Source organism: Bemisia tabaci, chromosome 3 (genome assembly GCF_918797505.1).
Source record: "Bemisia tabaci chromosome 3, PGI_BMITA_v3".
In the NCBI taxonomy this organism is placed as follows: Eukaryota; Metazoa; Arthropoda; class Insecta; order Hemiptera; family Aleyrodidae; genus Bemisia; species Bemisia tabaci.
This window is the reverse complement of record NC_092795.1, coordinates 18,764,631-18,786,983: the sequence shown is the minus strand read 5'-3', so window position 1 is coordinate 18,786,983 and position 22,353 is coordinate 18,764,631. Positions and strand designations below refer to the sequence as shown.

Genomic DNA, 22,353 nt, shown 5'->3' with positions numbered 1-22,353 from the left:
CATCCTTTATCTCTAAACATTTCGAGGTCGATGTGTATAACGCTTACGTGTAACAACCTACGTCTGTAGAAAATTCTACAGATTCCATGATAATAACAGGGATGAAAGCCGTATAAACCATTGGAAAGCAAATTTCAATCATCTTAAAGAGTATATTTAAAAAAAATTCTCTGTTCAGATTTTTCAATGTCAAAATAATTTTCCAATTTCTTGCGATTTGACGAGGCTGGCTATTTGACAAAGTTTGTATTGATCTCGTGTTTCAGAGAAAATCAAACGTGCTCCGATGAAAACTCAGGCTACTCAAACTGAAGCTTGTCTAGGACGAAAACCTCGACCTGCTTCTCATCTTATGCTTAGTCCAAGATTAGTGCAACGGGTAAGTAAAGACCCTTTCGTTGGCATCACGGTATTAGCAAAACAACCCTCTCCCTACCCGCCATCCCTTTTTCTCTGATTCGCCTCTTTCCTTTCGACCATCTCCATTCCTCGACGAATACTGCCGTGCTAAGGAAGAACGCCGTATAAACATTCGAGAGTTGCCAGATTTCCTTCGATAAAATGTTTATTATTGAGGAAATACATGAAAGTGTTTCCTTGAAATTTTCAGGAACTTGAGTTTAAATTGTGAGCAAGATTATCTGAAAAATTAGAGGAAAAATATGCATAAGTTAGCAGGAAATTGGCGTTTTATCAAAGAAAATTTGGCAACGTATGAAGGTTCATACGGCGTTTTTCCTTAGCACGGTAGAATAGTGCTCCTCATCACGATACCTAAATTTCAATTTAAAATTTTTTACATATGTGATTGTCCATGCATCTGAGGCGTGCCATTAGAGTTTACAATGTCATTTTGGAGTTTTTGGTTCCCGCAATCATGTAGGTTTTGCTCGGTGGACCTCGCAGCCATCGAACGAATAGAACTCCACTCGGAAAATATCCGACTAGTTCTATGATAGTCTGTGGTAACACACCCTCAAGTTGATGAAAAAAAGGAGCTTGCAACCTAAAAAATGAAAACTAAGGTATTAGTAGTACAACATTTATTGACACTAGCTGACCCTAAATTGGCTGAAACTGGCATCCAATGAGAGACGATTTGTTTTATCATCTTTAAAGCATAGGGTCCTTCGCGGGCTGTAATTCGAATTAAGTACAACTCTTGTTTCCTTGATGACAGGGCCGCAGACTTTTAGACACTCTCAATGGGTGTGATCCGGAAATCAAAACCAGGCAGTTGTGGAAACGCCTTCAATTGTGACGTGATACCTCACGCATTCCGGAGAGCACGAATAGTTGTATCGTTGCGCCTTAGCAACGAGACGGAAGAATAAACTTGAAGTAACTCCTACGCTATGGGCTTGACGGATTTACTTTGACGTTTTTGCAGTTGTGGTTGGATCTTTAGAGTGTGTTCAAAGTAGGATTGCATTCAGCCAATGGATAATTTTTACAGAAGGATTAAAAATAAACAAGTGGTAAGAAATAAAACGGAGTTGAAGGAGTCAAATTAACAATAAGTTACAAGGAAGTGCCGTAAAAATATGTATGAAAAGCTTCAATACAACTAAAACACATCTCGGACGTTTTCCGCAAATTACACGCTCATTCTCAATTGAAACAAAAACTGTAAAAAAATTAAAACTAGCAGATGTTCTCAAAACTGTTGCGTTAGCTCGTAAGATCAGTCATTCCATTAGTCTCTTGTACTCAAAACTTTGTCCGACGCCACAATTCCCTTCTCGAAACTTGGCAGCTGTGAAAACGCCTTCAAGTAAGGCGTGATACCTCACGCATTCCGGAGAGTTCGAATAGTTGTATCTCTGCGCCTTAGCAATGCGCGACGGAAGAGCTAGTAAGATCAGTGACTAAAACAGACCGCATCATGGTGCACGCGTCATCCGCGTTTTTTTCTTACCGATCACTCACTTCCAATCAGGTCAGATCGTAAGGCTTCCAACAATGCGCTTGTCAATCTTATTCCGCGGCAACATCCAACTGCGAAATCCAAGCTTGACGGCGCACACTGGACCTAGTCAATGGGAGAAGTCGGACAAAATTTAGAAACTTTAAAAGCTCATAACTCCGTTTATACAAAGCTTTGAGGTTCTAAAAGTGGCTCCATTGGTTTTCTCGTGAAATTTACTACCAGAAGCACCCTTTAAAATTTAAAATGTGCCGGAATAAACATCAAAATTGGCAATTTTTGTCAAAATTTTCATCTCAGATGGACTCGTTCGACTGTGCGACGGCGAAAAAGCGACGAACAATCCTCGCGGCGAATAGTTTCGCGGGATGCCCGCACCCGCGTGTCGACGAGCTTTTGTGTAAGGCGAGCATGAAAGGAGCCAACGGGTTCGAAGCTCGCCCGGTCTCCAATAAAAAACTATTGACTTTCCCTTTTTTCCCTCCGGAAATCGGGCGCTTGCTCTTCGATTAACAGGACTCCCTCCCCCGCCCCACCGCCGGCACCCCGGCCTCCTCAGGCACCTCGGAAAATATAGAGCAGGATCTCAGATGGAACAAAGACGAGGACAAAAGTGGTCGACGTCTCTTCTGTTGAGCAATTTTGTCTAACTTTGTTATTTACCCCCCCCCCCCCCCGCCCGCGTCCGCCCCCGCTCGGCCGAATCTTCGCGCTACTCTTGTCCCGGTAATGTCGGCCCTGCCGTCTCCATCTTTTCCGTTCGATAACTGGTTCGCGTCACCGGTTACACCGTACACATCCTTTTTAATCGATTCCCAGCCGGGGAGTAGACTGAACATGTGGTGACACGAAAGAAATTGTATCAATCCTCGCTTCCCAGCGGTTTCCTCTTCCTCGTGTTGTCACATTTCTTCGGCGCCTTTTTTTGTCGAATAATCATGGCAAAGTTTTTATTTGTCGTCTGCGGTGGAAAATCCGGATAGGAACCGTGACGTTTTCTCACTGAAATATCAAGGGAGACACAGTGTTCCAATTCCGTGTCCAGCTTTCTGACGCCTTGATTGGAAAATTTACACAATTATTTCCTTCCAAAATTAAATTTTTTCTGGTGGGAACCAAAAACCATTTGCTATTCTGCCGTGCTGAGTAAAAACGCCGTATGAGCATTCGGATACTGCCGAATTCCCTCTTCGAAAATATTTATTTTTAAAGAAAGTTATGAACATTTTTCCTTGAAATTTTCTGAATTTTCAGATCAAAATGCGAACGAAATTTTCTGGAAAATCGGAAGAGGAATATTCACACATTTTCCTGTAAATTCGTGATTCGTCGAAGGAAATTTAGCAATGCCTGATGGCCCATACAAAGTTCTTCCTCAGCATGACAGTATTCTGAGAGATTTTTTGAATAACCGTGATCAAGAAACATTTTTTAACCATATAATCGCGCTGGCTCCTTTTTAGTAAATGCGATCCAATTTTTCATTGATTAAAATCGAAATTCATAACATGGTCACTCGCTCACACAGGTTCACATGGTATCGCAAGGGGCACAGACAAACGGACAGCTGAACGGAGATCGAGGAGTCGGCAGGCGACTTCTGAAAAGTTACTCGGAGGTCGGCGGTCGCTTCAGTTTGACAGAATCCAAGCAAGAGTTGCACGAACCACTTCAGCGCACTCAGTCGGAGGAACCGCCCAAGTAAGTTTCAAAGGAAAAGCAAGCGTTAACCCTTGATATGACTATTCAACGTCAAACTGTCCAGTTCTTTGTATCTTAACATACTGACCTACTTGTCGAATAAGTGCGGTCTTGTTTCTTTGAAATATCTGTCATGAGCTCAAACTTTTTCCTCTCTCTTAATTTATAAGAAATAGAGGAGGAATGAGGACAGGTTCGTAGATTTGTCGAGTCATCATTTTTCCTGAGACATTGAAAACTTGTGAGCCATTCCCCGTACATTTTCAAAATTTGGTGAGCTGTCCAAATGTAACTATCTGCCTAGGTATTTGATAAAATGCCTGATTTGACTTATTGCCTGGACAGGACAGATATATACCCTTAAACCAGCAAAAAAGTACATGAAAAATCGTACACTGAAAAAAAAAGTATCACAATCTCAACTATACTTCAAGCTGATTTTGGCGCCAGCCATAAGAGTAGTTGCACTATCTAGAAGTGTAAGGGCACCAGCCAGTGGTATAGTTAATCCAACCACACTCATGCTGAATGTGAGGGCACCAGCAAGAGGTATGGTCAACCATACCTCTAGCTGGTGCCTTTGATCAACACTTTCAGCTGACTTAACCATACCTTTGGCTTATCCGATGACGTTTCTATCACGGACTGATATGGACGTAGGTTTCTGATTGCAAACTCCTGCGATCCTAACCGCATGCCATACGTGGCCATGGGAAATAGAGGGTCTTGTTCGGCGGTACGGGTCATGTCGTTCGTCTATATCGCATATTTTCCATGCGCTTAGTTCCTTTGACAGAACGCGCTATCCGGATTTTCAAATTCTCAACAGGACTCAAATTGACGCTTAGTTCTGTTTGACAGACAATACGTCCATATCTATCAACCAAAATCAGCTAAAAGTATAGTTGGGATTGTGATACTTTTTTCCCGTGTAACCAGATACTACAATACGGACGATTTTCCTTCTTTCCAGGTCACCTTACACGATGGACGACGACACGATGGGGCCGGAGATCTTCATCGACTTCGAGCCGCAGGAGACGCGGAGGCGGCGCGGGCTGGAGAAGACCCTGTCGGAGGGACAGATCCTCGGGGAGAAGCCGAGCAAGCCCGAGCGGGAGACGACCATGTCCGACGGGGAGTTCCGCTACGAGGAGACCGAGACGGAAACGGAAACGGACCCCGAGCTGGAGCCGGAAACCGGGGTCGGATCCCGACTCGGCCCGGATCGGGTCCTCGAGGAGGTCGCCCACAAGCTGGAGACGTCGCCGTCCAACAGCTCCAATCTGGATCAGGATCAGTCCGTCTCCTCCGCCCCGACCAAAAGACTCGTGAGTCACTCATTGGACTATCATTGGATTAGAGACGAACACTGGAAAAAAAACCACATTAGATCTAGAGTCCAGACTCTTGAAAACATGACAAGAAAAAGGACTCTTGATTCAATCAGATTTAAGCTTAAATCAAAAGGAAATCCGCTCAAATTAAGAGGCTTGGTTCTTGATTTAAGCTTAAATCTGATTGAATCAAGAGTATTTTTTCTTGTCGGTGTTTTTAAGAGTCTGGACTCTAGATCCAATGTGGTTTTTTTTCCAGCGAAATGAGGGGCTTGGAGGACAAAGCGCATGCAGAAGTGCAGTTTTTGAAAAAATTGAGATTTTAATTATTTCAAGTAAAACCAGCCTCAATGCGTACTCTGAGAAAGATTCGCTCCCAAATTCCAATTTTTAAGCATTAAAAAGTCAGTTTGAACTTCCTTTCCGCCACGAGGATCCATATAATTTCAAAACTTCATACATGTACACGGAGAAAAAAACTTCGTGCATGGAACCCGAAGTTTAGGTCATATGGATCTCTGAAGTTTTCGGATTGAGCATCTGAACACTTCAGGTCCAGCTGTCGAGGTTCGGATCACACATCTGAAACTTCAGCTCTTACATCTGAAGTACTTCAGATGTGAGAACCGAAGTTTTCTGGATGTGAGAACCGAAGTTTTCCGGATGTGAGAACCGAAGTTTTCCGGATGTGAGAACCGAAGTTTTTCGGATAAGAAAACCAAAGTACTTCAGATGTAAGAACTGAAGTTTCAGATGTGTGATCCAAACCTCAGCAGCTGGACGTAAAGTGTTCAGATGCTCAATCCGAAAACTTCAGAGATCCATATGACCTAAACTTCGGGTCCCACGCACGAAGTTTTTTTCTCCGTGTAGAGACGAAACGAGGGGCTTGGAGGACAAAGCGCATAAGTGCAGTTTTTGAAAAAATTGAGGTTTTAATGAGTTCAAGTAAAACCAGCCTTAAGGCATAGGTATTCTGGGAAAGGTTCGCTCCCTAATTCCAATTTTTAAGCATTAAAAAGTCAGTTTGAACTTTCTTTCCGCCATAAGGATCCATATAATTTCGAAACTTCATACATGTATACCTCGAAATACCGAGAACTTCTCTTGTGCGCCTTGTCCTTCAAGCCCCTCAAATATTGAAGAAATCCTCCGGGCTGATTGTTGGAATTGACAGCCAGGAGTGATAGACAAAGAAGACATAAGGAGTGTGGGGCGATCCTGTTGGTTGAAATGAGTGGTTGTTATAGACTAAGGTGGAAAATGATGGTGTCGTATCCGGCTATTTTTATCTGGTAGACAATCTGAAATAATCAAACCATGATTTTGGGGCCAGCCTAATAGACCCATTGGAGGCAATCTTAACCTAATTTGGAAGAACTCGCCTGAAGAAGTGCTCACATTGACAGTCTTCAGTCATCACGGCAAATGTTCTGCTCATTGAGTTGCTCATCTGCACATCAATCGTCATCAGGCGATAAACAATGTTGACCTCCGATTTTGACTTTAAACTCACCCAATTACTTGGCTTAGATCGTTAGTGCGGGGTCTCAAAAAATATTGTCTCTCGATAAAATACGTTTCATGTTTTTCCCTGTATTTTTCCTCGTTTTAGAAGTTTTTATTTATTTTTAATATTTATGACCGTCCACGAGGAAGGAGACCTCAGTTTACAAAGGCAAAGTTTTCAGCAGAGCAACTCGGTCGGGGTGAATAAAAAAATCGGACTTTTAGATGTCAGCGGAAAACTTTCTCGAGTGTCCTTAAGATTTAAATGCCGGCGGTTTAGTTTATTTTTGTGCCAGTACAGGGCGTAAAATCGCACTGTAATTCGGCATTTTCGAGTTCTGAACATCACAGAGTAGAATGTTACATATCTTTTTCTCAGAACTACGTTTTCTTAACTGGAAAATCACGATCATCCCGGTATACTATGACATTTCTTAATTTTCTTGTTCAACATGTATGGAAGATATATTTTTGTTTTCAGATTCTTTTTCATAAAGTTATTAAAGTAACAGAAACAGCTACTTATTTATTTTTTAATCCTTAATCGATCATAATATTGGAAGAATTTCCATATTTAGAAACACTGATAAAAAGACAATGATCCTAATAACCTCAGACGTGATGTTCTCAGCGAACTTTTGATTATGGACGATGAAAAGTGTTATTCATTTGGTTACGGTGCCTTTTGTTTATTCTATTTTATTATTTATTTTGTTTTGATAAGTTGGTCGTTTTTTTTTTTAAATAAAGCATTTCGTATTTTTCAAATGAATTAAATAAAGTCCAACCTCTCATATCGTATTCTAACTCAAAGCCGCGCACACGGAAAATCAAAACCCCTTCATTTTTTTGCACGCAACAAGGACATCTACTGGACATTAATATTTGTATCCTATCAAGGCGTTTTATACTGAATGAATACAGGAGGAAAAACGTCGTGTGGATCTACAGGCGTTGCCAAATTTCCTTTTGGTAAATCACGAAGTCTTTGGAAAATTCGTAAATATTTTTCTTCCAAATTTTCGGATTATTGTGTTCGCAATTTCACTTAAAGTTCCTGAAAATTTCAAGGAAAAATGTGCAAACTTTTCCTCAAATTAAAAACTTCATCGAACGAAATTTGATAACCCTTGAATGTTCGCACGGGGTTTTTCCTTAGCACGGCCGATTAGACATCGTATTTGTATGAAAAATGTTCGGGATCCTATTCTCCCCAACCTCCAAAAGCGCTGCGTTGGAGGTGGGGCCCCAATTGTGGGAACGGGTATCTTTCGGAGAATTTCCTGCAGTTCACTTCCCAGAGAAACATCGATGAAACAGACGCGCTCGCATCGTAAATATACACGAGCACAATGATCACTCAGTCACTCACACTTTGAAAACCAAATGGGAAAGTTTCCGGGAATCCTCGTCCAAGTTGCAGGCACCAACTTTGGCGGGAAGCTCCGATCCCCAGGTAAGGTCGATTATAGGGGATTACAGGTTGCGAGATCCTCCACTCCAAATCGGACGTTCCCTGTATCATTCATCAGTCCCGAATAAAAAGAGCGTAACGGAATTTCGACGTTGTAAATTTTACACTCACAAATCAAACCTTTTTAAGAAAACTGCTCGTCATTTTAAACTCAAAATTTCACTGAATTTTCTTTCGATTGTGTGGAAAAATCAAACAAATTTTGGGCAGAAATTCTGGGGCCGAATTTTGTCGGCTCTTTCACACAAAGTGCAACATCCATCGATGAGTCCAAACCGCACCACCGGCCAATCAGAAGTGCTTAGCCGGACTTAAGTGCAGGCGAGACCCATCCTAATTATATTTAAGTACGGTGGAAGGACCGACAATCCCTACCGTGCTAAGGAAAAAGGCCGTGTGAGCCTTCAGACGTTGCCTTTCCTTCGATAATAGCAGAATTACAGGGAAAATTGTAAATATTTTTCCCACAAAATTTTCAGACAATTTCGTACGCAATTTAATCAAAATATCTGAAAATCTCAAGGGAAAATATGCTTAAATTGCGTCAAAAATACATATTTTATCAAGGAAAATTTGGCATTTCTCGAATGTTCATACGGCGTTCTTCCTTAGCACGGTAGAATTGCTGTCTTTTCTCTCTTGAAAAAATGTGATCATTCACGTCGATTTTGCAACCTTATAATGGAGTTACGTTCCTCCCTGGGAAAATTCAAATTCTCTGATATCTTGATTTCCACGTGAGTCTTATTTTGCATACATTTCTATGACTTCCGGGGTTCACTCGGAGATGGCCCTTACGCCAGACGAGCGACGTAATGTCCCCGGTCGTTTCACGTTCCAACCCCTTTGATGACGCGAACTTCTCCAACGATTGCGTCAAAGATGCGTATCAGCGAGGAAAAATGGAAATGAGAGGGAGAGCCCGATGCGTTCATCTCATTTGAACAAAGCGTTTTCTTTTCCGCGCTCTTGTCTCTCGTGTATTCATTCGTGACACGACTCAACTCGTCCTCGCTTTGTTCCCCGCTCTTTTCAGCGCAACTTAACGGATGCAGTTGTATGCAACGGGCTGGTTTTCACCGAAGACGGGAGATGGCGCTGCAATGCTAAGCGAAAACCACCCTCCTGTCGTAGGGTCTCCATTGGATTTGCATGGTTTTTCCTTTGCGAGGCAGCGTTTCGTAAATGAGCCGCTTGAATGCAAGAAACGAGAATGGTCCTTTGAGTTTTTGTCGAGATACCTCGCCCATATTTGAGCATTCCACGTGGGTTTCGTCATTCTTGACCGTTCCTTAGTTCTTTGACTAGTTTTTTCGTTACGTCATGCAGTAATTGACAATTAAAATTGACTTTGTGATCTGCTACAAATGGAGATTGGTTTGCTAGGCCAAAGTTTCTTAAGCTTGAGCGAAAAATTCAAGGTATAGATTTTTAATTGAAGAATCTCGGTAATTTACGCCATAGTTAGACGTGGAGTTGCAATTACATTCAGAGACGACAGATATACAGCGGACTGTTTATTGAATTCCATAGACAAAACGATAGGTAAAGATGGCAGAGGGAAAATGGAGTGATCTAATTAGTTGAAACGAGTGGTTCTTGTAGACTAATGGGGGGAAATAATTGACTAATTATAGGTCCATTCTGGGTTGACGTCAGTTAGTCTATTACCTAACGGATATTTATCCATTACAACCACACCCCCCTCCTGGTAGGATCACTCCACTTTACCTTTGTCTTCCCTGTCTATAGCTTTGTCTATAGATTATATAATCAGCCATCTAAGCCAAGGCTCGCTTTAAGTCATAGAGCGACACTAGGGGTTGTTCTTCAATCATATAACACTCAGCGTCTCGCAACGTTACAATTACTATGTTCTGCTGAGTGTTACGTAACGATTTCCTGCAATTTTCAAAGGATTCTTTGTTGGTCTGGTGGTCTGGTAAAACATACTGAATTTGCGTTTAACTCTCCTGACAGCACTTTAAATCATTGGAATAAACAATGAAAAGCACAGCAATAAAAAAGCAGCCCTTTTTGTAAACATCCCAAGAACTTGGAAAACTTATCACACTAACTCTGACTAAAGAAATTTGTGATAAAAGCGCAACTGAAGAAATGAATAATTTTAATCGAAAGACTTTCATAAACCAATGAATAAAAAAGAAACTCGAATTCGAAGGGAAAAAAATAAATGAAATTCGCAGAATAATCATTCAAATCACTCGAGGAAATAATCCATTTGAAGCTATCGTAAAGTACTTTGTCTTTGATAGTGGGGATTCAGGTCAAAGTCTAAGCTAAACATAGCACACCATTGATGGATGTAAAAGCTCTGTTAAAACTATAGACTTCCCAAAAATATGGCAACGTTGTTTTGTACGGAGATGAACCGTGCGCTGCATATTATTTGAATACACAGTGCGCCAATTATGCATTCGTAATGATAAAAGTTGGTTGATTTATTGATTCCCTACTCTTTAACCCCTTGAAACTCTAGTCTATTGTTTGACGTAGTTATGCAGCAATCTGTCGGCAAACCATTGGGGATCGTGAAGAGGATCAGATTTATTCTTCGTGTAGTTTTTTCTCTCTCTCTCTCTCTCTCTCGCTTTTCCTTTTTTTTCTCAGCTCTTTGTGGCTTTTCATCTCGGTTTTGGTATTTTATTCGCCAACCGTAATTCTCAAATGGTAATGGCGAAGTTTAATCATGCGATCTCATGGACCCGAGGGATGGGAATAGATGATAGTTTTGTTCTGTTTCCTATATTTTTTCATCGAGATTTGTGGTCTAACAAGACGTTTTACACATATTCATGTGGCTTGTATTCTCGGCCAGGATTTAAAATAGCGAGGATACGGACATTTTTCCTTCACTCGGGGAGTTAATGATTTTGGTGCAGGGAGCAACAAATTATAGGTTTATTAAGCAATATAACTCCTGATCACGTACGTCCTTTTTGACAAAATGAGTGAAATGGATTTGGAGGAACAATTCGTCGTTTGAAAAACAAAGTCCAATTTTGTACTTTGAGGCCGAAATTTCTCTCAAAAGTATGGATTTTCTGGGAAACTGGTGTATGGTAGCAAACATCATTTTCCGATCCAGAAACCAGAAAATTTTAGAAATGCATATGGTTAATGTCAAAGTAAACAGTTGGGATTAAGTAAAGTTTTTTGGTCTTGATCCAGTTTAGTTAAATATATTAATCGCTTTTTGTTCACTCTTCTCAAGCGTTAGGAAGCTAAAAAAACACGCCATGATCGTGCGTCCGGAAAATTCTTTGTCGTGAACGCGTTGTGTTTCTCTTTTTTTATACGAAGAGAACTAACGACCCGATGACGGTGATAATGAAGTTAATTTCAGCGAGCAAAAACATTTGCCACATCGTCAGCTAGCAGCAAAGAAAAAGTCCCCCTTTGAGCTGGAGTAATTGCATGTTGCATCAGGTGTTTATACCAAACTTGCACTTTTGAGTTCGTTGGCTGAGAGGCAAAGCGTATGCATCTTCCATTATTTTGTGTATGCAATATGGTCATCCATCGAGTGCAAATAGTTGCATCCACTACAACTCTTGCAATCGAGCGCTTTTCATACAATAAACGGACGGTCTTTACCAAATTCAGCCTAACCATTAGACGTTATATCGACGGTGAAACTACCAAACCACGTATCTCGGTTTGCGACGTCGCAGACTTCCTGTCATACTTTATTTTTTAAATGAAAAACTACTTAACATCCAGTCTTGAAAATTTCTGTGATTTTTCCTCTTTGTGCGAAGAAAATTCCGTGAAAATTTCAAGGAATGATATTGATTTGGTCTACTTCAAAAAAATAAAATGTGAGCGTAGATTTTTAAACACCGCAAACGAGATACGTGGTTTGGTAGTTTCACCGTCGATATAAGATCCTTCCGTGTTATATTTTTTATTTGATAGATATTCAGCAATATTCTTGGGATGATTTATGTTCTCTCGCTTAGGCAGAACACTAGTGTAGATTCTTTTGAATATGACAGAGGATTTTCTCTCCTTTGTGATGTGAAGAAAATTTTCTGAAAGTTCAAAAAGAATCCGCACAAACGTTCTCCTGGAAAAAAAGAAACTGTTCGGTGAAATTTAGCAATGACTGATGTGACTCACCTTCTTTCTGCTCAACGCGGTCCAATTATGAGGGTCACCTTGATCGCAGACGACAGGGCGCCTTCCATTTTTCGTGTATGCAAAATGATAATCCATGAAGCCCGAACGCAGGAGCATAGTAGAACTTGGAAACCTTTCTGAATTCACTTTCGTCTGATTGTGATGGCCTTCTTAAATGACTTTACAATGGGAATACGCCAAAAACGACGATTCATTATGAGCGTAACGTTCATCGCAGACGGCAGAACGCCTTCTCCTTTTTGTTTATGCAAAATGGTCATACATGAAGCCCGAATAATAGCATGCAGTCAAACCTGCACTTATGAGTTCATTGGCTAAAGACGCCTTCAATTATTTTGTGTATGCAAAATGGTGATCCATCGAGTGCGAATAGTTGCTTGCTGTAGAATACGAGAACTTGGAAATCTTTCTTAATTAATTCCCGTTTGATTGTAATCTTTTTAATGGGTTTACAATAGTACTCCAAAAACGAAAATTCATTATGAGCGTAACGTTAATCGCACACAACAATGCGCCTTCTACTTTTTACGTATGCAAAATATTCATCCACGAAGCCGGAATAGTTGCATGCAGCAGAATAAGAGAACCTGGAAATCTTTCTCAATTAATTTCCGTTTGATTTTGGTAATTTTCTTAATGGTTTTACGATAGCACTCCAAAAACGAAAATTCATTATGAGCGTAACGTATATCGCAGACGACAACGCGCCCTCTACTTTTGGCGTATGCAAAATGTTCACCCACGACGCCGGATCAGTTGCATGCAGCAGAATAGTAGATCTTTCTCAATTAATTTCCCGTTTGATTGCAGTGTCTTTTTAATGGTTTTACAATGGGCCCGCCGAAAACGACAATTATGAGCTTTGGGTTGATTGCAGATGATGGCGGACTCGCTGGAAGAGGAGTTCCACGAGAATTTGATTTACGGCGGGCTATTCATGAAGCGGGAGGTCTCGTCCGGGGACCGAGAGCGGTTGGAGGAGCTGGAGCTGGAGATGGAGCCTGATAAATTGTCCCCGGCGGCGACCGGGAGCGGGGTCACCGGCGGATTAAAAGCCTCATCACCATTCGTCTCCAGCGACTCACTTAAAGACCACAGCGACAGCATCTGGAACGAGTCGCAAACTACGGTAATCCTCCTTTTATTCAAACCAAAGCCACCATCGAACGCACCCTCCAAATTCTGATCGCTCCTTCTTCTCGGAGGTGACGGACCTGGACTCGAACTCGGCTATAGTAACCGAATGGAGATGTTGCATGTGTGAGGGATTTGCGATTTGACCATTGATTCTTATGTAAAAGTTTGCGAGAAACACGATGGTGGTTTTCTCTGAAATCAACTCCCAAGCTCAAAAAAAGCTCTCAAGTTGAGGCCGAAATGGAGGGGATATTCACCCTACCCTGAGAGCACACCTCTACATCAAAACAATCTCTCCATGCAAAGATAGGGAGCAAATACATCGACAGGGTTGCCGTGTTTTCAGTTTTGGAGTCCCCAAATGAAGTGGCAGCCCTGTCAATGTATTTCTTCCCTATCTTTGCATGGGGAGTTTGTTTTGATGTAGAGGTGGACTCTAAGGGTAGGGTGGGATAACCCCTCCATTTTGGCCTCGCTTTGAGAGCTTTTTTTGAGCTTGGGAGATGATTTCAGAGAAAACCAGTGGAACCATCGTATTTCTCGCGAACTTTTACGTAAGAAACAACAGTCAAATCGCAAATCCCTCACACATGCGACATCTCCATTATTTTCTGAGATCGAGTTTTCTTCCAGATTTGAATGATCTGACTCTAGTCTGATTAAGTCAGATCGTAAAACTCGTAATATTGACGGTGTCAGTTCGCAACCATGCATCTCGTTTGCGGTGTTTGAAAATCTCCGCTCCTATTTTATTTTTTCGAAAGATTACAAATCGAAATCATTCTTTGAAGTTCCTGCAGAATTTTCTTCGTAAAGAGAGGAAAAATCACGGCAGTTTTCAAGAACTCCCGTCAAGTAGTTTTCCATTTAAAAAATGAAGCATGACAGGAAGTCTGCGACGTCACGTACCGACATACGTGATTGCGGACGTACGATTTGTTAGATGAAGGGGCATTATTAATCAGAGGTAGAAGAGGAGAATGAAAAACAAAAATTGAGGGAGGTTGAGGATGCGGAAGAACATGAGCAAAAGTAAAGAGTGGTGGAGGAAGAGGAAAAAGAAGAGACAGGGGCGAAATAACACAATTTTTCTCCTTTTCCCCCCTTCATTCTCCTCTTTTTCTTCTCCATCTCCTTCTTATTTTTCTTTCGCCCTCTTCCCGGGAATCTTTTTTTTTCCTTCTTAGTTTTCTTCTTTTTATTCTCCTTCATCTTCATAATCTCCTAATTTCTTCTCCTCTTTTTTCCTCTTTTTCATTCTCTCATCCTGATTTTTAATGCGTTCCTACCTGGCATTTGTTAGGAGCTCTAAATCTATTATACCAGGGCAGGATTTTCCGGGGTGCCGGAGTGCTGTAGCACCCGTGACTCCTAACCCAACGCATTTTTAACCCACTAACATTTTTTTATTCTTTTTTTATGACCACTATTTTAGTTCTTCACCAGATCCTCTAGGGGCCCTTGGAGTTTAAAAGACAGATTTAGAAATGCCTTGAACAGACTAGAATTTTGAGTGTCATGGGGGGCCCTTTCGTAAATTTTAGAATTTTGGGCTCTAGTGACTGGCGTGAAGTGCTAGTGGTTGCATTCCTGGTTCTCTCTCAGAAGTCGTAATTGTCTATTTAGTCGCTTTATGACTCATAGAGGAACTGCATTATGTCTTCTCTTCTAGATAAAGGGGTGTATATAAACGGCTCTTTTCTCATGACAGGTGCTGCACGACTCGGATAATAATGGTGGGTGCACGAATGTGAGTTTATCAGACATCAGTTCATCCTTGACTCCAGCCACTCGTAGGAGACATCGACTTATCCTTCAACACCAGCAGCGTTCCTCCATTGACACCGAAGCTCTTGAGACAGAGGATTTCGAACTAGAAAGCAAGGTTAGACTGTGCGTTGTGTGACATGGATAGTAATATTTACATTGAAAATAATGATGAAGTCGATGTCCTCATGAAAATTAGGACCAAAGGTGTCATTGCAGTCAAATTTTTGAGGGGAAAAAATCAATCGGAAGATTTTTTTAAAAACACGATGTTGATTAAGAGAATAGAAAAAAGCGGCCAAACTTTGGAAAATCTAAAAAAAGACCGATCATGAGGAATAGTATGAATACCTCCTCCCTTGAACGACAGTTAAATTTAAAGAGGAATTTATTGGGAGGATAATCATGAAGTTCGAGTGATGTCTTAGCTATGACAAAGCTTGGTTGGAGCTTTACCAATGAAATTTCTTATTGTGCAAAAAAGTCTCTTCTTATGCGTTCAAATGTCAAGATTTGTTACTTATGTTCTTTCCACAGGTGTGTCAGCCTGTATCAACTTGTATTCAACCAGTCGTGCCTTCTGTTGCTGTAACGACACCAACTTATGCACATACTTTAAGCTCTGTTAGTAGTTCTGTCCATTCAAAAAGGTACGCAACTAAAAATTATCATAAGAAATAGTAGATATTCTCAATAAAGCAACGCGATATCCTTATAAGCGTCGACTGATAGCGATCCTGATAGCTGATATGCTTTCAACTCGCAACTACTGTACTAGAATTCTAATGCGTTGCGAAAAGTAGCGTACTAACTCCCCAGTCAGATGGTAAAACCCAAAAAATGATTCCTACATTGACTATAAGTTAGCCCATGATGTCTTTGTAAATGCTTTCGTCTCAAAACACAGTGTGCACTAATAACAATTATCAAAATTACTTCTTTCAATAAGATTTTGAACGTAAAATATATTGCAGAGGAAAGTGAAGTCTGAAGAGGTACGCCCTTCTCATTCTTGCACGGAAATGAAGACTTTTCCGCCGAACAACGTACACCCATGTCAATGTTGCTAAGATTGTGCATGCATGCAACTGTTCAGTTGGTATAGAGAAATGTAAGCTCTCTGATGAAATTTGCCTCATTTCTTCCTATTTTTATGGATATTTTGGCAGAGAAATTTACTATATGGGTAATTTTAGATACCTGTAAAAAAAGGAAGAGTTGCGCAATCGTCAAGTTGTGCAATGTCAGCAACGTTGACATAGTTATAATGCTGTCTGGTCGGAAAGGTCCTTTTATGAACGATGTACATAAAAAAATTCTAGAATTTAACACCTCCAAGGCTATTTTTACGAACTTATTGCTAGTATCTAGGTATAGAAGAAAATTATTCAGTCTCCGGTTTCAATTAACTTGTATTTTATATTTTTAGGCCTAAAGATCAAGGATCTACCTCCAAAAGAAAATCTGTCCAAACACCTAAAGCTTCTGACGGAGACCAGCAAACCCCCCTATCCAGGAGCTCCAGCTCTGGTGAGTGTATTTTTCCACCCGGGCTATTCTTCAAAAAATTTTCAATGGTTTTAAAATAAATACTGCAAGGCGATTTAAGAGAAAAGTATTTCTTGGGATTGTAAAATTTCAGAAGAAGAGTTCAGGGGTAAAATTTTTCTGATTATTCCGCGGACTTAATTTTTTTGCGATTTTCGTCATTCATAACGTAGTCTTTCTTCTGACGTAAGGACGTATCTTCGATTCCACGAGAGCCCTGTCGTCCATGTAACTTCATGCTTTCTGGGGCTTACGTGGAAATAGAGATACGCCCTCGCGCCAGAGGAGCTATTATTAGAAAATATTTTCCAACCATATGGACCCCGATCATCGAAATCTTCGCTAGACCTTCGACTATCATCGAAAATTAGAACCAATACTGAAAATTGGTTTGGCCATATTTACATTTTTAAGGTTTTTGATTGGGCTTTGGCAAAATGTCCCTAAAAACCCCTCTACATGGTGGTAATATAGTAATTTTTCTTGAGATTCTCGCCGCTTATGTCCTTCTTTCTGCGGAAGATTCTTGTAATTGCTTCCTACCTTTTTACAGAATTGTTAGACCGCGTAGAGCAGAGCCGCACAAACGATGTTTCAGAGACCTCAACCGTCACTGAAGAATACGCCACTGCCACGGAAAACAATTCAGCGACCCCTTCAGGAAGAGCTTCATTAACAGGTCCCGTCAGCTCAGTTGAGAGCGCCTCATCCAAACACAGTTTATCTCACGATGACGGATTCAAAGATCAACAGCAGGTTTGTATCATCACTATGCCATCACCATAAAAATTAGTATTGCCTAATGTAAAAGATGATAGAGCGAACTAAGTAGAGCAAATCATTGAAAGAGTAATGGGCCTTTCCGACTAGCAAGGTATTTAGGCCCCTCAGAAAAGCACTGACTTCCCCATTTTTCAATAACCTTCCTAAGTTCAGGGGAAGGTTGCTGAACAGCCTGATGGCATTATGGAACACAGACTGTTCAGCAACCTTCAGGCGAACGATTCCAAAATTAATGAAAGGATTTCTAACGTTCCTGATAATGTCGATAGTGATCAAGCCATTGTTAATGGCAAATTTAAGATTGACAAAATCAATACATGGGTCCTCCGAATAATATTATTTAAGCCTAATTTCTCTTACACAGGGATCACATCAATTGCCTTCAGCTATTGCAGAAGAGAAACCAAGTCTAGAGGATTCCAAGAGATGCAAATCGCCAGATGCCGAAAGTAGTAGCTCCGGAAGGTAAGATATATTTTTCACTTTTGCTCACCTTTACTTGAAATATTTCCTGAATTTCAGCCCAAATTATTGCGTTTCTTTTTTATAAATAAAATTGAAATCCAAAACTGAAAATAATAATTTTCTCTGCTATTAATGAGCTACCTGTTGAGCAGTTTGCCAAGGTAGTTCACAGATCATCGGTTAGTTTACTGAAAAAATTGCTCAACATGCGATTCTACAAGTAGGTAGACAATGCCAGGGTAAAAGATCCCCGAAATTAAGAGAATTAAAATTTCCTCCGCGAATTTTCCACCCGTCCTTTTTCACTCTCTTTCTGTCTTCAATCTCAACACTACGTATGATGAGCGGCATTGAGATATGAGAAGAGCAATAAAAGTACCTGACACAAACATCGTTTGGTATTTGTTTCTCTCGTTTGATCTTTATAATTTTTCTTAATTTTTATTATTTTCATGTTCTTCAATTCTTGACTTTTAACATTTTGCCAACGATACCATTGATTATTTTTCGTTGATATATTTCAGAAACTTATACCTGTTTTTACACAAGATAGTTCTGTTCCTGTTTCTTGTTTTTTTTTTTGTTTTTTTCAATTTAAAAGATAAAAAATTATTTTTGGTTCCTTTAGAAAACCGATATACCTATACTCTCCAAATTGAAATTCCGATTTGGTTGCCGTTCATTCTTAAAATGGTTTGTTCGACGAGCTTACAACAAGCTAAAGAAATCATTCAAACTTCGAAAAATACAACATTTTGTCACTATATAATGAGCATTATTTCACTTTGATTTGAATTATTGTGACATCTCAAAACTGGAACACCGGGTATTCTTACCTATGGAATTCCATCTTAAAATAGCATATTGAGCTTTCCAGAATCATTTTTCTAGAGACATAGCTCCAATAAACGTTCAACTTGATGATCACAGAAAGAACAAAATCCTAGACATTATGAAAGTTTTTGTGATGATATGTTAGCATCACGTCTGATTCAGATCTGTGTGGTAAGCTAGCACCAGAAGATTAAGAAAAAAATAGAAGAAAAAAATTAAAAAAAAAAGAGAAATGAATCTCAAGAAATTGAAAGAAGGCCGAAATGGCATTCTATTGATGATCAACTTTTAAAAAACACCGTAGTTTTCAAAGCAGCAAGAGTATACAGGAATTAAGGCGAGTTTTTAAACAATTAGTTACAGTATCGAAGGTGTAAGCAGTGAGGAGAAATGCATGTCAGACCACTGTTATTCTGCGGCAGATGAATCCGAGCAGCAATCGCCAAAGTAAGTTTCCGAGCATCGTGTTTTTCGTAGCCGAACATGAGACATAGTTTGCGCCTTTAGACTGTTCTTAGAAAAGTTTGAACGATTTCGCAGCAGTAGTGTATCATACCAGACTTTCTGTTTAAAATCATTTCATTTTTGGTCTTGAAGTGTTTTTTAGTGTGATTCAGAGTACCTTCATTGGGAGAGTATAGAATTCAAGACCAATCTACACTAGTGAGTCACTGTGCATATTTTTTTAAATCTCGCCCACCAGCTGGTTTGAGAAGTAGAATTTGCTCATCCCGAAGTGATCTCGTAAGAAATTTATTGCATTTAAATCTCCTGCTGTCAGACGTGTGATTTCAGAACTCGTCCATGGGAATCACTGATTTGTGTGAGTTGGTCTAGATGGATATACGAGGAAGTCAGAACTCTATCTGTAGTGATGCCTTTGTGCGAAAATATTAGGGTCTGATAGAGCATTCAACCCGTGAGTTTTGAATGACTTGTTCTTTTTACTGGAGTTATTCCGTATAACCATTCGGATAAGTGGGAGAGCCGAAACCAATTATTTGAGACACTGGTCTGAATTTGCCTCTTTGAATAAAGAGTAGGTACTTCCTTGATTTTTCATGAAATAGCCTTGAGAAAGGTAGGGAAGTCCTTGGAATTCCTGCAAATGGAGCGTCGACACTCTCCCAGTAATGGTACTCCAGTGTGATTATTTCTGTGCCTATTAGAAACCCATCAAGGATTACGTATGTGAGACAAGATGCAAGATTGACGTATGTGAATTTATAAAAGAAAAAATTCATTAATCTTGTTTTTTTTCCAAAATGTGACTCTTGATTCCTCCCTTCGCTGCCGAAAAATGTTTCGAGAAGCGATATTTTTCCCTATCATCTACTTACCACCATCAAAGAAAATTTATCGTAAATGAATGTGGAAATTTAAGCGTCGCTTCTTTCATTGATAATCTGCATTAATAAGCCAAGAGTTAAAATATATTCAAAATTAATAATCTTTAAGAAACAAGAACACATAACAGAAATCTCAAATTTTACTCACGTGTATTTATTTTCATCAAAATATCACAGTGTTCTGTTTGATTTTGGTAACTTACTTTGGATAATTTCGTTTGTGGTTTTTCCGCATGAATAGATTCTTATACAAATTATTATTATTTCTTTCAGATATCATTTTGTAGTATCTCATATTAGACATATACAAAACTAATTTTTATTTTTTGTTCTTGTACAAAGTAAAAAAATACGTATAAGTAAGGCTTTTGTCACGTCATCGAAGTAAAAGATTTGATAATGGAAATGGATTGCATGTTTGTCATGAAATGGGCGAAGATTTTAATATTTGTCATCATTATAATTCCGGATGACACTTACCAACTAACAATGGTCTGCTTGATTGTTGTGGTGTTGAGTGTTTTCTTGTTCCAAACTGATTATACTAGAGAGAAAAATCATGCATATTACATGTAATTAGATTCAAATACACATAGCTGAAAACTAGTAGTTCATATTTGACGTTTGTAACATTTGTAAAAAATCGTCTGAGTTAAATTTTGGAGCTTTCCGTCTAAAAAAAATAAGGGGATGAAGTGTGAGATGATCCGAGTAAATAAACATTTGATGAAAGGGGGGGTCAAAACGTGAGTGAAAACTTATGAGTTTTGAGTCTCAAGAGATGTCCTACTCTAAACGTACGATAGAAATGCATGAAATCATTTGACCGACACGCGAGGATTATCAGGACTGAAAGACTTGATGGGCATTTTTGGAGACTTCGAGGTACAAATTAATAATTTTGAGTAATAGACACCTCTATGCATACGTTGTGTAAAATTGATTATTAACATTTCTACGATATCTATATAAGATATCTCCCGCTATTCCCCTGTCCCGTGTTATTAATTTACGACACGTATTATTCGCGTTCTCAAAAGTAACGATTTACACAAACAGATAGAACTACAGTAACATGAGCTTTTATGTAACTCGTGAAATATGTTTAAAAAACTTCTGGCTACTTCATCAACTGAGCATTACTTACATGAGAAAAGAATAAATATTTTACAAATAAATAAATGTTTATAAAAATATAAATTTAAATATTAATAATTATACAATTTGATGACTTGAAAATTGCTCACGAGTTTTTATCAAGAATTTAAGAGGCTCATCAAAATTGATAGTTATAAATTTGCGTATTCTTGACTAAATGTGTATTGAAAACTGATGGAAGTTTTCACGGCAATCTGTAAAAATGGAATAAAAGGCCCAAGAAACTGCTGTCGTTCATTGTTACAGAGGCTGGCCTGAGGAAGATGGCAGGAGAAGTAGAAAGGCTTTGAAAGTGCGACCATCTCCACACGGAGAGCAGGAGGTTCCTAAGAGTATGTATGATAACAAATATTTCCACTCTGTCACTTATACCTGGAAATCATATTCACGAACTAGCGTAACTTGTTTTTAAAGTGAAAAGCTGTGGAACCAACGAATTCGTCAGAGATCAATTCGTCAAATTATATGGGATAAATATTGAATTTATTAGAGTTTATTAGATTGATTGATTTGTTTTTTCTTTCTTTCATTTTATAACCTCCTTGAATGAGCCACAGAGTTAAATTTATTTTAGGGGTTGATGTAAATACCAAGAAAGCAAGGGTATTTTCCAAAAGGCTTAAATTTACATGATTTATGGGTCATCTTCTGTATGTAGCCAAAGCCCGTATTTATTATGATCAAGTATAAGTCAGAAACGAATCGCACCACAGTTTCTGAATATTGACTTAAGAGCGACCTTGCATAAGACTACAAACATTTCCTCGTACCAAGAGGAGGTAGGAAAACTCAAAATTCGAGGCTTCAACTACTACGTCAAAAACTAGATCTATGTAAAAAAAAATCTTTGACTCATAGTGTTCGGAACTAATCTACTATGAACTAGCCTCAACTTTTATGACAAAATTCGCATAGAATTAAGGTGCTTATTTAAGAATTATACTGTTGTCCTCTAAAAGTTATTCATCTTGATTCCGTCACCTCGAAACTTTATTGCGCGATAAACATTTGGTTTGAGAGACAAAAACTTTTGACTCGACTTAAAGACGAGATGTAATCTGAGGGTAAGAAGTTTTGTCACCTATATAACACCACAGCTCCTCTATGCTCTTAATGAACTCTAAACTTGCTCTTCAAAAACAGTCGGACCAATTGCTTTAAGTAGATTAGTATTAAACGTTATCCTATGCATCGATAGCG

General features: G+C 39.4%; 1 protein-coding gene across 2 annotated transcripts in view; it reads left to right on the top strand.

Moving 5' to 3' along the window:
* LOC109044203 (uncharacterized) overlaps positions 1-22,353 on the top strand; it is a 148,938-nt gene that overhangs the window by 107,214 nt on the left and 19,371 nt on the right. Inside the window, exons 8-18 of one of the 2 annotated variants that reach the window (XM_072297959.1) lie at positions 267-379; positions 3,456-3,628; positions 4,602-4,959; positions 12,990-13,241; positions 14,961-15,134; positions 15,554-15,666; positions 16,446-16,546; positions 17,118-17,320; positions 17,712-17,812; positions 19,004-19,093; positions 21,400-21,485. In XM_072297959.1, coding sequence (XP_072154060.1) covers positions 267-379; positions 3,456-3,628; positions 4,602-4,959; positions 12,990-13,241; positions 14,961-15,134; positions 15,554-15,666; positions 16,446-16,546; positions 17,118-17,320; positions 17,712-17,812; positions 19,004-19,093; positions 21,400-21,485 — 1,764 coding nt within the window. The remainder of the gene's footprint in view (positions 1-266; positions 380-3,455; positions 3,629-4,601; positions 4,960-12,989; positions 13,242-14,960; positions 15,135-15,553; positions 15,667-16,445; positions 16,547-17,117; positions 17,321-17,711; positions 17,813-19,003; positions 19,094-21,399; positions 21,486-22,353) is intronic. The other variant, XM_072297960.1, reaches the window with a different exon arrangement.